General features: G+C 44.4%; 1 protein-coding gene across 1 annotated transcript in view; it reads right to left on the reverse strand.

Annotated features, from left to right (window-relative positions):
* Positions 1–20,697, reverse strand: part of AR (androgen receptor) — a 640,061-nt gene extending 619,364 nt beyond the window's left edge. The window contains exon 1 of the mRNA XM_068247667.1: positions 19,008–20,697. Within this exon, the coding sequence (XP_068103768.1) occupies positions 19,008–20,251 (1,244 nt within the window). The 5' untranslated portion in view covers positions 20,252–20,697. The remainder of the gene's footprint in view (positions 1–19,007) is intronic.
* Positions 20,698–21,075: the final 378 nt, after the last annotated feature.

Consider the following 21,075-nt stretch of genomic DNA (forward strand, 5'->3'; position numbering starts at 1 on the left):
TACTGGAATGGGCTTCAAGACCATTAGCAAGACGCTAGATTAGAAGGTGACAATTACAATTATTCAGACATAAAAAAAAAAAAAAAAAAAATGACCACATTCCCTTCGGTGTGGAACTCCATATAACATTATGCCTCTTGGGGTGTGAATGATCAAGAGAATGGTGAGGGATCAGCCCACAACTACATGGGCTAAGCTTGTCACTGATCTAAATTCTGTTGAGACCCCAGTCACCAAGAACACCATAGATGACACATTACACCATAATGGATTACAATCTTACAGCCCCTAGTACTGTAACCCCCCCCCCCCCCCCAAGAAGGCACACGCAAGTTTGCCAGTGAAAAGTAATTTAGAGAAGGGCTAGGAGGTTAGGAGGAAGTGCTGTGGTCAGATGATGCCAAAATAGAGCTCTTTCAAATCAATGAGAACAGTGATGTTTGGAAGAGGAAAACTCAGTATAACTCCAAGAACATTATTCCCCACAGTCAAGCATGGAAGTGGAAACATTTTGCTTAGTAGCCATTTTTCTTCTAAGGGTACAGGACAAAAGCAGACAATTGCAATGATGGGCCAATGAGTCCTAATGTTTTGGGTGAGAATTCAAAACTCCATCCCTCAGGCAGAACACTGCAAATGGGTCGTGGATTGGGTCTCTCAGCACCACAAGGGCCCAAAACATACAGCCAAGGCAACAAAGGAAGTATAAAAAAAGTTTTATACATACCTGGGGCTTCCTCTAACCCCCTTCGGGCTGATCTGTACCAGCCTTGTTCCTCCGGAATCTGGCTTAGTAATTCAGCCAGTCGGCGCAGGCTCAGAGTGGCTGCGCACGCTGCCCCGTCCCCTCCCGCAGCCGGGAGCTTTCTGCTCCTTCGCAGTAGTACTGCCCAGAACTCTCCCAGCGGCAGAAGCACAAAGGGGCAAATTGCAGAGGAATGAGGCACTGGAGGACGGCGGCGAGGGACAGATCTGCGTGAAGAGGGCTAGAGGAAGCCCAGGTATGTATAAAACTTTTATTATCCTTGCTCTCAGATTTACTTTAAAGTGTATCCGAGCCGAAGCTCAGGTACAAAAAGAGATACTTAGCTAAAGAGAGGGAAGCCTCAGGATCCTATTGAGGCATTCCACTGTCCACTGACATTGGGAGAGGATGCCAAGAGAAGGATTCTGAGGCTTCTCACTCCTTAGCTAAGTATGTTTCTAAACCTGGGCTTTAGCTCAGGGTCTCTTTAATCCAATAGACAATCTGTGGAGGGAGCTGAAGGTTGGAGATGCCAAACATCAGACTTGAAACCATACTGATTTGAAGAGAATCTACAAAAAGTAGTGGGCTACAATCCCTTCTGAGATGTATGCAAACCTGGTGGCCAACTACAAGAAACATCTGCCCTCTGAGGATGACAACACGGGTTTTGTCACCAAGTACTAAGGCCTCGATTCATCAAGAATTATCAAATCAATTGCCGACAGCTCGGTAAAATACCGAACTCGATAAGCTGATTTCAGGATTCATCAGTTATCTACAGCTGTTAACGACCATTCGCTAATAATTCAGTAATGATGCGATAAAACGGAAGAAAGTGCAATTCATGAAAATGAAAGTGAGCGTGGTTTAGCATTAAATTTAGGATTAGTTATCTCCTTCACTGCTCTGTCCTTATTCCTGTCAGATCATTGCTGACAGAGAAGATGGAGCTATTTGAAGTGGTTATGTATCAGTTGAGAGTGATTCAAAGGCGCAGAAGGGCAAGAATAAGGTCTAGAACCATATCAATTTGCAAGAGAATGGATTTATTTGTTATACCAGGACATCAGCATTTCTCTTGAATCATCTTGTAAGAGAACACAAGCAGTGCCAGAGTTAACTAAATTGCTAGCTGCACTACATTTTTTCAGAAAAGGCTCCTATCAAGCCACAGCTGGCGAAATTGTGGGAGTGTCCCAAGCCACTTCCAGAATCCTGGTCCAGGTGTTAAGCCCTATTCGGAATGTGGCTACGTGGTGTTCAAAGGACTGACTTTTTACCCACAATTCCACGGGAATCTTATGGCCTTGTGTTAAAGGGAAGGTCCAAGCAAAATAAAAAAAATGAGTTTCACTTACCTGGGGCTTCTACCAGCCCCATGCAGCCATCCTGTGCTCTCGTAGTCACTCACTGCTGCTCCAGTCCCCCGCTGGCAGCTTGCCGACCTCGGAGGTCGGCGGGCCGCATTGCGTACATTTTTACGCATTCCCGCTAGTGCAGAAACATTAACACATACATTTTTACGCGTTACTGGTTCTATGCGTAAATTTTTACGCATTGAATTACGAACGCGTAAAAATGTATGTGTTAATCTTTCTGCACTAGCGGGAATGCGCAAAAATGTACGCAATGCGTCCCGCCGACCTACGAGGTCAGCAAGCTGCCAGCGGGGGACTGGAGCAGCAGTGAGTGACTACGAAGGCACAGGATGGCTGCATGGGGCTGGTAGAAGCCCCAGGTAAGTGAAACTCATTTTTTTATTTTGCTTGGACCTTCCCTTTAAATTACCGCTGTAAAATGGAATTATCAACACGTTACCGAATGGTTATTGCATTGTTATCAATATTTGATCGAAGTCACACCGAATGTGGAAAAACCTTGATGAATACAACTAGAAATAATTTAACGAACTGGAAAAAGTTATTGCAAAGACAATGATGAATCGAGGCCTAAGTCTTTTGAAAGGGAATTAAGTACTGTACGTATTCACTCATTACAATGAACATGAACCTCTGACTTTGGGGCACTGGGTTTTTGATGGGTCTTTTATTCTGACTCTCTACAATAAACTTATCATTTCAATTACAGGCTGGTCATTGTTTGATTAAATACACTGTAGAAGAAAATTATCCGGCACCCCGTCCACCCCTGGTCACCGGCAGCTCATACACTTCACCACGGTCTACTGATGCAGGTTTGACGTATCTCCAATAGACTGTATGGCAATCTGCTTGTCTTTTATGAAACAGGTCTGGGTGACCAAATAAAGCGATTCAAGGGAAAGGTGCCTGGTCTTTCTTTTAAAGGGCAAACAAGCAAAATCAGCAGAGGGACAAGTACTTCTTTCCCTCACTATATATATATATATATATATATATATATATGAGAGAGAGAGAGAGAGAGAGAGAGAGAGAGAGAGAGAGAGAGAGAGAGAGAGAGAGAGAGAGAGAGAGAGAGAGAGAGAGAGAGAGAGAGAGAGAGAGAGAGAGAGTTTATTTTTTTATTCATTTATATAGCACTTACATCTTCTGCAGCACTTTACACAATATATAGTCTTGTCACTAACTGTCCCTCACAGGAGCTTCCAATCTAAGATATACTATAATCATAAGTCCTTTGTAGTCTAGAGCCAATTTTAGGGAGAAGCCAATAACGTATCTGTATGGAAGGAACCAGAGTGCCCAGAGGAAACTCACTCAGACACGAGGAAAACATACAAACTTCTTGCAGATAGTGCCCTGGCTGGGATTCGACCCCAGATGCAGCACTGCAAAATGAGAGTGCTATCCACTATGCCACTGTGCTATCTATCTATCTATCTATCTATCTATACAGAGTTGCTCAAAGCTGATCTGTAACTTTATTCTTCAGAGGGAGTTGCTCACTTGCCTCTTATTTGCATTGCTGCACTCTTCCCTACATTACGATCAGTTACCAGAAGCATATGCTATCTGAGATGACGGTTATTTGGCATTCTGTCTACACTTGTAGATCTGAAATGAAGCTTGGTTCCCCCTTGAGCGGATGCAGAGCGGGCACGGTAAGCACTCCGTCTGATTTGCATTCGCTCTGGGCCGTCCGCTCTGTGTGCGCTTGTCCAAAGCGATTGCCACTTCCCGCCGCCAATTGTCACGCTCAGTCCCTGTATTCAGCCTGAGGCCAATAGAAGCATGGGGCTCTCTAAAGGCTGCATTAGACCAATTCTCCCTAGCAAAAGGGTGAATTTTTATTGGTCCACCATGCACCAATGAAAATTCCACCTGTTGCTGTCCCATTGTCTTTTGCAGCCCAATGGAGATCCCCATGCTTCTGATGCTTCCCCACGCCCTCAGGAAAGGTCAAATTACATGAAACGCTTAGGAGGGAGGGGCCATCAAGTTTGGCGTTCCACCTGTCCATGCTAACACCAGCGCAGTGAAGCCATAGCAGCAGCTTTCAAGAGCACCCAGTCTACCCACCTAGTATGTGTTGAGAATCCGTTATGGAACTCACAGCGGACAGGTGATACCACTGCTGTAACACGAGAGGGGAGAGAAACAGAGCACACAACTGCACGGACTTGAGTCAACATTGGATACCGCAAGTATACTGATTATTAATATAATTGCTGCACAAAAGCTCGCTGTGCTTTGTAAAGCTTTCTGCGTCTGTCTACCACAATAATCAATACGCTGATATTTGGACTGGCTATACGGAGGGAGAGGCTTATCTGCTCTGCTGGCCATCTATGTATGCATACCATTGATTCAAAGTGGACTTATCCCTCTTAAAGGGAGGCAGCTGCTGGATGCATGCGTTGAAAGGATGACTACATGAGATATCAGCAGGTGGTTTCTTGACTGCAGCAACATATTGAGTCTGTATGACTGCTGTCCCTGCAAGCAAGTTTAGCAGTGGATTGATGGCTCCTTGTTTTTAATGATGTATCTTTCCGTGCAGAATTAACTTTTAGATGTTTTGTATTGCTTTGGCTCTATGAGAAGAGCATCACTTTGTTGTCTATATGTGCAATAAATTATATTCACTGAATCATGTCAATAAGTGGTGCTTAGACCAATTTTTTTTACATTTTTGTGATGTTGCTATTATAGTGGTTGCACCGATGTAGTGATCCATGGTTGACAATGTGCTTTAAGCAACACTTATGTACATATGGTGGTTTGACATTCTGTAACAATGCTTTATACCAATGAGAATTCCACCTGTTGCTGAGGATTCCCATTGTCTTTTGCAGCCCAATGGAGAGCCCCATGCTTCTGCCAGGCGCTGGGCTGTGTACAGGGACAGATCGGCGGCAGGACACTTAGCCCGGGGCAGATACATTATCCCCATAGACTATATGGGGGAACACACCTGCCTGCCCAGGATTATCATGGACCGCACTGCTGAGCAGTCCATAATATTCCTGGGATCAACGGATTTGCAGATCTGCTGCAGAGTAACAAGTGTGAACGGCTCCTATTTATACTGTTTACTGTTTACTATTTATACTATTTATACGGCTTCACCGTTTAGGGATGGACAAAAAAAAATGTCTGTTCTCCGCTCAAGTAGTAACACAGTCTGATTTTTTTGTTCCTGAATTGGTAGGGTTGGCATGTGTGTATTTGACATAACTTACATAAAAGCTGTCTCCCAAAACTTTACTTTTTAAAGCCTAGTTTTTCAACATTTAATATGTTTACCTCAGTGGGCACTTGAATGTATAACAGTGAATTCTTTAGGACCTGCTTCCATTGGGCACGTCAGATTTCTTATCCGCATGCAAATACGATGGCAGCCTATTGATTTCAGTAGGCTGCATTTCCCCCAACTGAATAATTCACATGCGATAAAATACAGTAATTAGCAGATAGTGGAAACAGGCCCGAATAGCACAGCTGAAACTTAGTGATCAGCAAATGGCATATTTTAAAATTGAAGAGAAACTGTAACCAAGAATTGAACTTCATTCCAAACAGTAGCTGATACCCCCGTTTCCATGAGAAATCTTTTCCTTTTCACAAACGGATCATCAGGGGGCTAAGTATGGCTGATATTGTGGTGAAACCCCTCCCACAGTGTGATGTCAGGACTATGGTCCTGACAGTTTTCCTGTCTGTGAAGCTCACTGCATTGTGGGAAATAAAAGCTGTTTACAGCTGGGTCCAACTGCCAAAAAAGCACTGACATCACCTGCCAGGCTGCCAGCCGTAAAAATGTCACCATGTGATAAATGTCAGAATGTAAATCAGGGAGAGGAAAGATTTTACAATGGGAAAACACTGACTAAATCATTTATATATAATTGTAAAAATGAAACACTTTTTTAAATTACATTATTTTCACTGGATTTCCTCTTCAAAGCTGAGCAACACATACTATTGCTATTAGGAGGGGTGGAAGGACAACGACTCTCACATGATGATGGTTTTCGGGGTGGAGAAAGTATGAGAACTATGTGATGGCCTTACTCTATGTTTTTTACTTTAATTAACCCCCTAATGTAGAGGGTAATAAAATACTTTACTGCATATTCATAGTGTACAAAAAAAGGCAATTCAGATTAGCATTACACAGAAAATAGTAGACCTTGTTGGATCTTTAAGTAGCCTCAGGGGACACCTGAATACATGCTAGATACTAGGCCAAGACGGCACTGAATAGAAACCTCAGCCAAGTTCAGACTAGAGTGTCTACAAGGGTTTAATCTGACCCTACAGACCACTTCGACCAAATGTACCTAATTACCGCCCACTACCCTCATTGATATCAATACTTTTTATCAGTATACCTAACAAATTGGCAGTCCACTGCACTCTAAATTTGTCATGGAAGGTCTAGTCAAATATTTAGCAATGTGCAAGACATATCTCAGAATACTAAGCTATGTAAGCTACAGAAAAACTCTACAATAAGTAAAATGGGAAATTCACATTTGCATGACCATGGCCTCGATTCATAAACAGCAGTGCGATAACAAAAATCTTGTCGGGAAAATACCGCACTCGGTATTTTCCCGGTCTGTGTGCTAATTCATAAACATTTCCCCAGCTGCCCTTGGAGGTCGGTAAATTACCGCAGCCCATTGAGCGGTAGAGTAGAGCAGTGTCTCGATTCTCTCTTTGCCCTGCAGAAATGAATCACACAGACGGCTCTCTCTGGCTCTCCCACTGATGACGACACACACAAGCAATAGAACACAGCAATACATGCATGCAGCTACATTTAAGTCGTCAACAGGTGCTCGTCAGCCAATCAGGATGCACTGTCATACACCCTTTACCTGCCATACCACATCTAGCAGCCATTAGCATTCAGGTGGGAGGCTTCAGTTGGACGCAAACCGCAAGATTGCGTCGCTAGCAGGACCGCCCCGTGCAGGCATTCCTCCCACAGGGGTCCCTCCCTAACCGCTCACCTGTCTGCCATGTCCTAGAGCTGAAAAAAAAAACGTTTAAAAACACACGATTGGTTCGCACGATGGCCAGGGGCCCCGGACCTCTCTCACTGGCCGGGGCCCCAAGGCCAATGCGCGATACCTGGAGGGGAGTGCAGGTGGGCCTGGACCTCTCACACCCAGGCTCTGGACCTCTCACATCCAGAAAACCCACCAACACTGCCTCCATACTGAATGCTAAATTCGACACACACAAGCAATAGAACACAGCAATACATGCATGCAGCTACATGGCAGACAGGTGAGCGGTTAGGGAGGGACCCCTGTGGGAGGAATGCCTGCACGGGGCGGTCCTGCTAGCGACGCAATCTTGCGGTTTGCGTCCAACTGAAGCCTCCCACCTGAATGCTAATGGCTGCTAGATGTGGTATGGCAGGTAAAGGGTGTATGACAGTGCATCCTGATTGGCTGACGAGCACCTGCTGACGACTTAAATGTAGCTGCATGCATGTATTGCTGTGTTCTATTGCTTGTGTGTGTCGAATTTAGCATTCAGTATGGAGGCAGTGTTGGTGGGTTTTCTGGATGTGAGAGGTCCAGAGCCTGGGTGTGAGAGGTCCAGGCCCACCTGCACTCCCCTCCAGGTATCGCGCATTGGCCTTGGGGCCCCGGCCAGTGAGAGAGGTCCGGGGCCCCTGGCCATCGTGCGAACCAATCGTGTGTTTTTAAACGTTTTTTTTTTTTTCAGCTCTAGGACATGGCAGACAGGTGAGCGGTTAGGGAGGGACCCCTGTGGGAGGAATGCCTGCACGGGGCGGTCCTGCTAGCGACGCAATCTTGCGGTTTGCGTCCAACTGAAGCCTCCCACCTGAATGCTAATGGCTGCTAGATGTGGTATGGCAGGTAAAGGGTGTATGACAGTGCATCCTGATTGGCTGACGAGCACCTGCTGACGACTTAAATGTAGCTGCATGCATGTATTGCTGTGTTCTATTGCTTGTGTGTGTCGAATTTAGCATTCAGTATGGAGGCAGTGTTGGTGGGTTTTCTGGATGTGAGAGGTCCAGAGCCTGGGTGTGAGAGGTCCAGGCCCACCTGCACTCCCCTCCAGGTATCGCGCATTGGCCTTGGGGCCCCGGCCAGTGAGAGAGGTCCGGGGCCCCTGGCCATCGTGCGAACCAATCGTGTGTTTTTAAAGGTTTTTTTTTTCAGCTCTAGGACATGGCAGACAGGTGAGCGGTTAGGGAGGGACCCCTGTGGGAGGAATGCCTGCACGGGGCAGTCCTGCTAGCGACGCAATCTTGCGGTTTGCGTCCAACTGAAGCCTCCCACCTGAATGCTAATGGCTGCTAGATGTGGTATGGCAGGTAAAGGGTGTATGACAGTGCATCCTGATTGGCTGACGAGCACCTGCTGACGACTTAAATGTAGCTGCATGCATGTATTGCTGTGTTCTATTGCTTGTGTGTGTCGAATTTAGCATTCAGTATGGAGGCAGTGTTGGTGGGTTTTCTGGATGTGAGAGGTCCAGAGCCTGGGTGTGAGAGGTCCAGGCCCACCTGCACTCCCCTCCAGGTATCGCGCATTGGCCTTGGGGCCCCGGCCAGTGAGAGAGGTCCGGGGCCCCTGGCCATCGTGCGAACCAATCGTGTGTTTTTAAACGTTTTTTTTTTCAGCTCTAGGACATGGCAGACAGGTGAGCGGTTAGGGAGGGACCCCTGTGGGAGGAATGCCTGCACGGGGCGGTCCTGCTAGCGACGCAATCTTGCGGTTTGCGTCCAACTGAAGCCTCCCACCTGAATGCTAATGGCTGCTAGATGTGGTATGGCAGGTAAAGGGTGTATGACAGTGCATCCTGATTGGCTGACGAGCACCTGCTGACGACTTAAATGTAGCTGCATGCATGTATTGCTGTGTTCTATTGCTTGTGTGTGTCGAATTTAGCATTCAGTATGGAGGCAGTGTTGGTGGGTTTTCTGGATGTGAGAGGTCCAGAGCCTGGGTGTGAGAGGTCCAGGCCCACCTGCACTCCCCTCCAGGTATCGCGCATTGGCCTTGGGCCCCGGCCAGTGAGAGAGGTCCGGGGCCCCTGGCCATCGTGCGAACCAATCGTGTGTTTTTAAACGTTTTTTTTTTCAGCTCTAGGACATGGCAGACAGGTGAGCGGTTAGGGAGGGACCCCTGTGGGAGGAATGCCTGCACGGGGCGGTCCTGCTAGCGACGCAATCTTGCGGTTTGCGTCCAACTGAAGCCTCCCACCTGAATGCTAATGGCTGCTAGATGTGGTATGGCAGGTAAAGGGTGTATGACAGTGCATCCTGATTGGCTGACGAGCACCTGCTGACGACTTAAATGTAGCTGCATGCATGTATTGCTGTGTTCTATTGCTTGTGTGTGTCGAATTTAGCATTCAGTATGGAGGCAGTGTTGGTGGGTTTTCTGGATGTGAGAGGTCCAGAGCCTGGGTGTGAGAGGTCCAGGCCCACCTGCACTCCCCTCCAGGTATCGCGCATTGGCCTTGGGGCCCCGGCCAGTGAGAGAGGTCCGGGGCCCCTGGCCATCGTGCGAACCAATCGTGTGTTTTTAAACGTTTTTTTTTTCAGCTCTAGGACATGGCAGACAGGTGAGCGGTTAGGGAGGGACCCCTGTGGGAGGAATGCCTGCACGGGGCGGTCCTGCTAGCGACGCAATCTTGCGGTTTGCGTCCAACTGAAGCCTCCCACCTGAATGCTAATGGCTGCTAGATGTGGTATGGCAGGTAAAGGGTGTATGACAGTGCATCCTGATTGGCTGACGAGCACCTGCTGACGACTTAAATGTAGCTGCATGCATGTATTGCTGTGTTCTATTGCTTGTGTGTGTCGAATTTAGCATTCAGTATGGAGGCAGTGTTGGTGGGTTTTCTGGATGTGAGAGGTCCAGAGCCTGGGTGTGAGAGGTCCAGGCCCACCTGCACTCCCCTCCAGGTATCGCGCATTGGCCTTGGGGCCCCGGCCAGTGAGAGAGGTCCGGGGCCCCTGGCCATCGTGCGAACCAATCGTGTGTTTTTAAACGTTTTTTTTTTTCAGCTCTAGGACATGGCAGACAGGTGAGCGGTTAGGGAGGGACCCCTGTGGGAGGAATGCCTGCACGGGGCGGTCCTGCTAGCGACGCAATCTTGCGGTTTGCGTCCAACTGAAGCCTCCCACCTGAATGCTAATGGCTGCTAGATGTGGTATGGCAGGTAAAGGGTGTATGACAGTGCATCCTGATTGGCTGACGAGCACCTGCTGACGACTTAAATGTAGCTGCATGCATGTATTGCTGTGTTCTATTGCTTGTGTGTGTCGAATTTAGCATTCAGTATGGAGGCAGTGTTGGTGGGTTTTCTGGATGTGAGAGGTCCAGAGCCTGGGTGTGAGAGGTCCAGGCCCACCTGCACTCCCCTCCAGGTATCGCGCATTGGCCTTGGGGCCCCGGCCAGTGAGAGAGGTCCGGGGCCCCTGGCCATCGTGCGAACCAATCGTGTGTTTTTAAACGTTTTTTTTTTCAGCTCTAGGACATGGCAGACAGGTGAGCGGTTAGGGAGGGACCCCTGTGGGAGGAATGCCTGCACGGGGCGGACCTGCTAGCGACGCAATCTTGCGGTTTGCGTCCAACTGAAGCCTCCCACCTGAATGCTAATGGCTGCTAGATGTGGTATGGCAGGTAAAGGGTGTATGACAGTGCATCCTGATTGGCTGACGAGCACCTGCTGACGACTTAAATGTAGCTGCATGCATGTATTGCTGTGTTCTATTGCTTGTGTGTGTCGAATTTAGCATTCAGTATGGAGGCAGTGTTGGTGGGTTTTCTGGATGTGAGAGGTCCAGAGCCTGGGTGTGAGAGGTCCAGGCCCACCTGCACTCCCCTGCAGGTATCGCGCATTGGCCTTGGGGCCCCGGCCAGTGAGAGAGGTCCGGGGCCCCTGGCCATCGTGCGAACCAATCGTGTGTTTTTAAACGTTTTTTTTTTTCAGCTCTAGGACATGGCAGACAGGTGAGCGGTTAGGGAGGGACCCCTGTGGGAGGAATGCCTGCACGGGGCGGTCCTGCTAGCGACGCAATCTTGCGGTTTGCGTCCAACTGAAGCCTCCCACCTGAATGCTAATGGCTGCTAGATGTGGTATGGCAGGTAAAGGGTGTATGACAGTGCATCCTGATTGGCTGACGAGCACCTGCTGACGACTTAAATGTAGCTGCATGCATGTATTGCTGTGTTCTATTGCTTGTGTGTGTCGAATTTAGCATTCAGTATGGAGGCAGTGTTGGTGGGTTTTCTGGATGTGAGAGGTCCAGAGCCTGGGTGTGAGAGGTCCAGGCCCACCTGCACTCCCCTCCAGGTATCGCGCATTGGCCTTGGGGCCCCGGCCAGTGAGAGAGGTCCGGGGCCCCTGGCCATCGTGCGAACCAATCGTGTGTTTTTTCTCCCACTGATGACTCAGACAGATGAGTCACACAGTCTTTCCCTGCCTGCTGAAATTACTCACACAGCTGGCTCTTTCCACTGATGACTCAGACAGATGAGTCACAGTCTTTCCCTGCCTGCTGAAATGATTCACACAGACGGCTCACTGGCTCTCTCCACAGATGAATCAAACAGACTTTCGGATCTCTGCACTTTGCATTAATCAGAGCTGTCAGAGCTGTCGGTAACTTGTTAAGACCTCACCAGAGGTGTCGGTAACTACCGCCAGGCTTACCGCATGTTGAAGGCTTTATGAATTGACATTTGCTGACAATTTACTGACATGTGTTGTCGGTAACTGCAGCCAAGTCGGTAATTTATCTCCCTGGTCGGTAATGTCAGCTTTTCATGCGGTAACAGCCTTTATGAATTGACATTTTGCTAAGTGGTCGTAAAGTCTGCTGTTTTCAGCATTACCGCATGCGGTAATGCTTTATGAATCGAGGCCCATGTGTTCAATATGTGAAACTAATGAGTAGTAAGACTATTTTACTGATGTTAAAGAGAACCCGAGGTCAGCAGATGGGGGGGCAGAGGCATGTTCTCTGCCTCATGACATGCCTCTGCGTCCCCACACCGCTGCTCTCTGCTCCCCTCCCCCCCCCCCCCCCCACTGTGCTATAGCCCCCCGAGTTTAGTGACAATATTTGTCACTATCTCAGAGATAAACACAGGGAGAGGGATTCCCTGTTCAAAACGCCCACCAGGGGCATTCCTGCAGGGTTTCCAGAGCTGCCATTGGGCAGCCCTCTCTCCCTGGCTGTGCCCCCTGCCACTCCCCCGCCTCCCTGCACATTGCGACCTGTAGGTCACGAAAGTGAAAGCGGGGAGCGGCGGTTTTTGCGGCTACCTGATACGATCAGCCACACAGATCAGGTTGCCTACCTTTTTTTTTTATTTATTGAGCCCACTTCGGGCTCTCTTTAAGCTCTGGTTGCGAAAGTGGAAAACCTCTTTTCCATGAAAATGTATGCCACGACTCTCAGCCATCATCGAATAGAAAGGGGAAGTCCATTATGTAAACTTAAAATGACTTGCTGCGAGCTCAATGCCATCTACTGGCCAAAGCAAACACAAACTATGTATGTTGGAAGGAATGCAGGGAAGCCAGGTATTATATGTGTTTTAATTACCCACACATTTGAGATATGTAAAGAAAGAGGAACAACACGCAAAAATATAATCTGGGATTGACAAATTATTAAGGAATTCAGGGGTCAAATTGTTTGACCTAGTTGCCAGTTCCATTGGTAACAATTAGTCAAAACACAACAGTTTATTGCCAGCTGACTACCTGACCCTGGAACCTGTCTAGCCCTGCACTTAATAGAATGGTACACAAACTCAAATACCTCAAAAAGCTTACCATTGGTAATCTGTAAATTATCCAAAAATAAAATCTTCAAAATATAGAAGCATCAAAAAAAAAAAAAAAAAACACAAAAAGGCTTCTACTAAAGTCTTACACAGCTTCCGTATGATAATATATACAATTATCGATAATTCCCCCATATATCACACATCAAGCACCATTGGTAGGTCCAAGACGGAGTAAGAAGAAAAACCCTAAAAACATGTACGTGCTAGTTGAAAAAGATACTATACCAGTGAATAACAAGGATCAGGGAGACAGTCTTTTGTGAGCTAGGGAAGCCTTAATCAGGCCTTACACATATCACAAACTCAGCCTTTTTGTCAGAGACCACGCAATAAAGCAGTAGAGTCTAAGATGCTGATTGATACTATTGTATTTATTTACTGTTATGTGGAGGGTTATGCTGTTTAGCATTATATGAAGGCTTCACATTATTTTTGGATAGGAAAAAAAAAAAAAGTGTGCATTAAAGGGAACCTGAAGTGAGTAAAATTATTTAAAATAAACACATGAAGTAGCTGCAAATGAATATTACATACTAATCTCACCGTCAGTTCCTCTCAGAAGCTCACCATTTTCTTCTTACAGTGATCCCTTCCAGTTCTGACAATTTTTTTTGTCAGAACTGAAATATACCAGTTGCTGTCAGTTATATTTCAGCAGCTGTCAGTTACAACTGAATGTGCAAGGTAATGTTCATGTTTCCCTATGGCTCAAGTGGGTGATGTTACAGTTTAACAGTGTGCTGACCAGGAAACTGTTATGGGGTAATGGCTATTTTTAAAATGGAGGACAGAGAATTCTATTGATCACAGTGGACAAATGGGATGCAGAAGAGGAGAAAGGTTGAAGAGTAGACTACACAGGAGGTAAGTATGTCCTGTGTATGGTTATTTTGACTTTTTATTTTCAGTTCAGGTTCTCTTTAAAGAAAACCTGAACTGAACATTAAAAGTCAAAATAAATATACAGAAGTCATACTTACCTCCTGTATAGTCTACTCATCAATCTCTCTCTCCTCTCCTGTGTCCTGTTTGTACACTGTGATCAAGGGAATTCTCTGGCCATTACCCAATAACAGCTTTCTGGTCAGCACACTGTTAAACTGTAATGTCACCCACTTGAGCCATAGGGAAACATAGACATTACCGGGCACATCAGTTGTCCTCTCAGCTATAACTGACATAAACTGATATATAACTGACAGCAACTGATATATTTCAGCTCTGACAAAATGTTGTCAGAACTGGGAGGGATCATTGTCAGAAGAAAATGGTGAGCTTCTGAGAGGAACTGATGGCAAGATGACTATGTAATGTTCATTTGAAGTTACCTCATGTATTTATTTTAAATAATTTTACTCACTTCAGGTTCCCTTTAAGGCCCTGTTTACACTTAATCAGTTGCTCTCAGTTATAACTGAAAGGACAACTGATTTTAAAGTAATGCACATGTTTTTCTATGGCTCAGTTCACACTTAACGCCTTTTAACTGAAATCTTTTTCACAGTGCACTGCTATGGAGAAGAGAAAAAATGCATACCAACTGATTAAGTGTAAACGGGCCTTAGCATTCTAGTTTTGGGTTATTTATATATAAATGTTTGGGGCTTATTTATGACAGTTTGATTTCCATTGAGTCACTCTCTTTTTTTGCACACTGTCACTTTTTTTCTGTATTATAGTGCCAACCTCTATTTAATTATTATTCTTAATGGGAATGACCTGTTTACAAAGAGGTGCTGGGTTTTAAATTCATCTTAACATAATTCATAACAATTCAGAACCATGTGCATGTCAGCCTATGTTCATGGTAATTCATTGCTTCACTTATTCTCATGCAGTGTGGTGCAATTAAATTCAGGTGAATAGTGTTAAGTAACCAAATGGACAAAACTACTACTAGTTAACTTTTTTCAACACAAAGCATTGCAACACAACCTCTTAGAGGGGTTGCATTGAAAGTAATATACTTTTGGGGCAGTTAGTGGGCACCATTCTGAAATATGCCCGGGGAGAGCTCTAGATCTATAGTATATTATATCCTGTCATTCCACAGCACACCTAACAAAAGTGCACAATATTCAATGCAGAGCTTTCTGCTGATATGCCTCATATGATACTACTTTATCAATTTAGTGAAAAAGACCGTACAGCACAAAAACTGATCATAAGCTGTTCTATTTGTAAGCATACAACAATCTACGGCATTTTTTCTTTATTGAAAAGCCGACCAGCAAATGATAAACTGATAAAAAAAATTATAAACTATTATCACAGTTAGGACAACAAACTTCAAGCACGGGATATCCACCTGAAAAAACTAATTGTCACAGTTAGTAGCTGGCATTGTTTGAGCTAATTAAACTTGAATGCAGTTTAAAATACCAGGTCCTTTGAAATCCAGTACTAGTACACAACTCTACAAGATAATCACATAAGTTCAATTAAAGTAATACACAGGGAAAGATGCTAAAGGCGTCATTTTAATCTGTGGTAATTCGAAACACACAGTTTTTATTATAATGCTCATTGTGAAGAAAAGGTTATTTGTCTAGTAAATACTAGTTCATGTGTGACTCTATGGACAATTATAAGGATGTGTTTCCAGGAAAAAAAACAGGTGCAAAAATGCAATATTACAAAATTGTTCAATAAGACTGTTCTCCATTCTCTGAGAAGCCTCTACAGCAACCAACATTCACGGCATTAAGATTAAGATAAATTATACCTATTGGTAGACTCTTATTGATGTGTTTAATGTATTGAACAATACATTGGGCCTATCGCATATAACACAGAATGCTTTTAGTATACTTTTTTTTTTACTAATAAATGTTTCGGACATGAACTCAGTGCATATCCCTCAATCCATAAAATTGAAATAACCATTTCTTTTATCATTAAGCAACAATGACATATGTATATTGCTAGTAATAATACCCAAACATTTCTGGGTTTATTTCAGTAATTACAAAAAAATAAGGAGCTGTTGAGCTACCTGAAATATATATGTATGATGTATGCACCTCTGCGTATTGTATCACAAGCACTTCAGAGACAAATCTCAAAATCGGACTAATTTACAAAGACTGACTGCAAAGTGTAAGAGGGGAAATTCAAGATATTCTGTAACACATGTTTCTCCACAGATAGCTATTAAGCTTGGTGTGAAGAAAGAAAAAAAAAAAAAAAAAACCTTGCTAAAAAATTGACTTTAGATAAAATGCAACTATGTGATGCAACTACATAATCCTGCATGCCCATATGCTGCTGCAAGAAGTAAAATAATAGGTTTTTAAGCAACACATCTACCTACTGTCTCCAGTAAATGGGTAGATAAAATAAATTTCCCTTATTTATTTACACATTTTATCTGTACAGAAATATATTTTAAATCTTTAAGCCATATAAAATAGAAAATAATGAATACATGACTTTCCTGCTTAAAAATTCAAAAAATTTAAAACATAAATAAACGCATATCTAAAACCTGCAAATATGGGTATTTTTATCCATATAAATAACTAAATTGTGTAAATGAGCACCAAAAGAGACACAAAAAGAAAGCTAAGTGATTACATACCATGGACAGAAACATACAATACCAGTAAAAAAAAAATCAAACCAATAAGAGTTTTCATATTTTTTTCTGAAGCGTCAAAACGTACTCTCACAAAATGATGGACTGCACAGACATGACTGCATACTTTAAATTAGTGCCAAAATGCTGACAGTTGAACATCTAAGCAAGAATGGCAATGAAGGTATCTCCAAATATGGGACGCCATAACTATTATTGAGTGGTTAATAAGCTTTTCAGGTAGAAGAATCAATTGCAGGATGTGGAAGATATTGTGAATTCAAATATTGCTAATGTACAAAGTACTATATAACTTAAGTAGCATATAAACCCTAAAATAAGTTAAAAATAATCAAATTAAAAATTAGCACAGGCTACTAACAAGGCTAGGGTATGTTAAATTCTATCCCGACGAAAATGTAAAATCGTTTGATATGACATAGCATAGGCGATTATAATTTGTGCATAGTTCCCACTAATTCCCATAGTGGCCTACTCATTTCTCAAAATAAAAAATTCCATAAAATCTAGGAAATATTTATGTACATGATGAGAAGCAATATCATGTGAGCTGTACATAATCAAGAAAAGCTAAAACTATTGCTACACTTTGACAATATATGTGTTATTCTCCTGACATGCATTCCAAATGAATTTTTAAGGTCATCAGCAAAATAATTTGGTTCTTCCATCCCGTAAGATGTGTTCAATTAAAATGCCAATGCCTCATAAATGACTCCCTCAAACTTTAGTCAAAGTATTTGAAAGTTGGCACCTCATAAAACATTTTTGTTTCTGAAAGCAAAATATATTATGAATGTTCTCAAATCAGAAAGCAAAAACAGAAAAAAACTACAAACAACACAAGGACAAATTCCACTGAAAACACACTTCACACAGCTTCAGCAAGCTGCCAGTTAAAGTAACAGCAGCCCAAAGGTTTATCTCTTTTCATTCTGAAAACCTTATAAGCAGACGTACATAATACACTTGTAATATGAAGGTATCAACCGCCTTTCATATTTTATAATTGTATTACTTCATATTATTTCCAGACTTTGCTCTCCTGCAATATTTACAACTAGTACATTCTCAGTGGATAAATCTGTTGCATTGGCTTTTGCATATAGTCTCGTTTGGAATAGCCCAAACAATCCAATAAAAATCCATCTTCTATGATGCCATTACATAAGTCAGAACTTAACTGTTGCTTTGGGTTACTGCACACTACTTTTGTTCCTTACATTTCCTATAGTACATTGGTTCTTACAGCATCTCTCCTGCAGAATTTAGCCAGAGCATATCTATCTGTCATAGTGTTCTTAATTCCTATCAACACTGAGTAAGTGTGCAATAGTAGGAAAGACAGACTTGGATTATGTCTCTGTTATTGCCACGGCTACGTCTAGTGATACTACTAAGATGACTAAAGTATACATATATTAATAATAGAAAAGTAATCATATAGGTTTAACCTTACACTAAAGTAAAATGTGTGCTATGACAGTTGCTTTCATTCATATATATGCCATGTAAAGTGTTGATAACAATAATGATAAGACCACATCTTCTTTAACATGTAAAAAATAGCAGCGACTCTGACCTCATGCTTCTGTTCTATGAAAGGTACAGGATAGGGAGTATTGCATTTATGCTTCAATAATAAGCAGGAAATGAGCAGCAAAAATGAAGATTTTAAATGTTATACATAGATAAGAGATTTAATCCATCCATTAAACAAGTTCATTTAAAAAAGACTTGGGTTGGAAACTGAAACTCTTAATACATAACTCTTTTTCAACAAACACAATTCAGTTTTTACATTGTTGCTATTAAAAATAACTCAGGATGTCCTGAGTACAGCTTACCTTGATTAAATAAGCATTTTTGGTGCATGGGACCTACCAGCATTAAGGTGAAACTGGAGGCCGCATATAGGTTAGGCAATCAGCAAACCTCTCACTACTGTACATGATTATCTTTAAACACATTCAGTTATATCTTAACAAACTTTGTATAATCCCATCTGTGATATTAAAAGCATAATAAAATAAACAATTGTCACCACTAAAAAGTTCTATCATCAAACTGGCCAAGGAATAGACTACTTTGGGAGTACCAACAATGGCTGACGCTGTCCAGTGCTGCACTTTCTCAGACTACATATCAACAGGGTTGAATTGACAGAACAGAGATAATCTGTGCATTTAAACACATATTAAACTGGCACCCTTGGCTACTGACAGGACTGCAATGAGATAACTGTGGTTTTTAGTAATGGACGGGAATCAATTTCTGCTCCAAAAATAACTCCAATTAATCTTGGAACAAAAATTATTTTTCCAGACTGTTACATGTGCTGAAATGTGAAAAAATGAGACGTCTGTACATCTCCTTTTATAGTGCATTATACAGTAATAAGCATACAACCAACATACCTCATCTCTCCAAATGTACCAGGGTATCCTTCCATCCATGGGGTCATCTCAGTTTTCATTGGACTGCCATAGGGAACCCGACCCAACATTGCTGTTGCTGGATACCAAGTATCTGCAGGGAAATCACTTTCTGGGCCATGGCTTCTAGGATAGCTGTAGAGACTGGCATCTGTATATGAACCAGGAGTCTGGCTGTCTTCAAAAAGAGAATGCCAATTGGCAGCTGGAGAGCAGTGGGGAAAGCCTGGAAGCTCACCGAACCTGCTTGGTCCTCCCCAAGCACTGCCACCAAACTCCATGGGACTTTCTACTTTTATCCTGCCATGTGGTGGTAGTGCCATCTGAAAACTGTAATACTCCCTGCCGGGATAAGCTGGAGAGTCCTCCATGAATGCTGTAGGCTTGTATAAAGTCAGGTTTGGTGTTAGCTCCATAGCACGGTTTCTGAAACAGGTAGGCTCCGGCAGTGCCAGCTCAGTGCAGGGCTGCTCTTTTTCCTCTGTGGCCAGTGAACTGCTATCATCTGGGGTTTTGCCAGGTGAGAAGCTGCTCTGGCCGCTCCTCCTAAAGGTACCTTCTCGGTACTGGGGGGATGAGGTGTCACTCTCTTCCTCCTCACCCACTTGGCACTTGTGGGTGTCCATGTGCTGACTAGGGGGCCCTGCAAACATACAGTCCCCTCGCGGCACCTCCCCCGCTGTGCTCAGATGCTCCAGCGCTTCCATGCTGAGCCCTAGGGACACGGACACTGCTTTGCAGATCTCTTTGGCACTGTCAGAGATGCCCTCGGCTGCTCCGGAATAACTTTCCTTTGAGACTTGCTCGGAGTTTATCTCCTCCGACTGTTGCATCCCTCCCCTGTCTCCCAGAATCTCCTTCAGATCAGAGGAGCAGCTGCTTATAGTGGAGAGCTGGGACACCTGGTTAGGTGGGCTGCAGGATGCTGGTTCACATTGCCCAACATGAGCCTCTCTCCAGGGAGCTGACTGAGACCCCCGGTTTTCAGCTGCCCATGGTGGGGGAGACTGTGATTCTGGGGGGTCGCTCCAGGTGGAATGTGACTGAGAGGATGGGGGTTCCCTCCACGCAGAGGCTGGGGCTGTCGCGTCCACAACGGCTGCAGATGTTCTTCGCTCACCTTGTAAAGCCTCTCTGACACTTAGGAAAAGGTTCTCGAAAGCACCTCGTATCATTTTCCCGGCAGGCTGTTTGTAAACCCCCCCGAGTCCAACGTGAACCTCCATCTCCCGCCCCGGGTCAGGGTGAGTACCGGGAGAGAGCCCGCCCACACCTCCTGTACAGACAGACTGGTGACACTTCTCAAGCGTCTCCTCTTCAGCACGCTGTCACTGCTCCGCGCTAGTCTCTCTGCTCCCTGTAAAAGTTTTCAGTGGTCAGACGTGTTGCCTCTCGCTTCTCGCAGAGCCTTCTGTACAGCGCTGTCAAGCAGTCAGCAGTACACCGCCCCCATCAAAGTTTACCTATAAAGCCTTAGCTTCCTGCCGCTGCTTCTTCCAAACCTGTGGCTCGTCCTTTCTCTCTGCCCACTTCTTCTGTCTTCCTGATTGTCGGCGTCTTCTGCTACCTGTTTCCTAAACTTGTGAGCTCTGTCCTATCTACGGCGCTTGGCTAGCTGCACAGCTGTTCCGTTCGCTGCACTACAAGGCTGTCTCTGTCCTCTGCATGTCTGTTCTACGCTGTTCACCACAATACGCACCCCCTGCATCCCTCTATGTGGGCTTAATGCTCGCTCCCGAAGGCCGCTGGAAGTACCTACGCATGTGCAGACTGAATTATGGCTGGGCACGCGTCTTATCGCTTCTATAGTTACTTATATGAGCTGGACTCGTTAGGTAACCCAATATTCTGCTATAGGTATTCTTGTAGCTTGGTACATATGTACCTTATGCTGGGTACACACATTACGATTTTCCGTACAATAGATGCATCCGATTCATAAATTCCCTCATGTCCGATATTACTCCAGATCGACTTTCTCATAGAAGTTAATGGAAAAAGATAAGAAAAATGAGTGAAGATAAGAGAATCGAGCTCAGAATTGAGTGCA

Source organism: Hyperolius riggenbachi, chromosome 8 (assembly GCF_040937935.1).
Source record: "Hyperolius riggenbachi isolate aHypRig1 chromosome 8, aHypRig1.pri, whole genome shotgun sequence".
NCBI lineage: Eukaryota > Metazoa > Chordata > Amphibia > Anura > Hyperoliidae > Hyperolius > Hyperolius riggenbachi.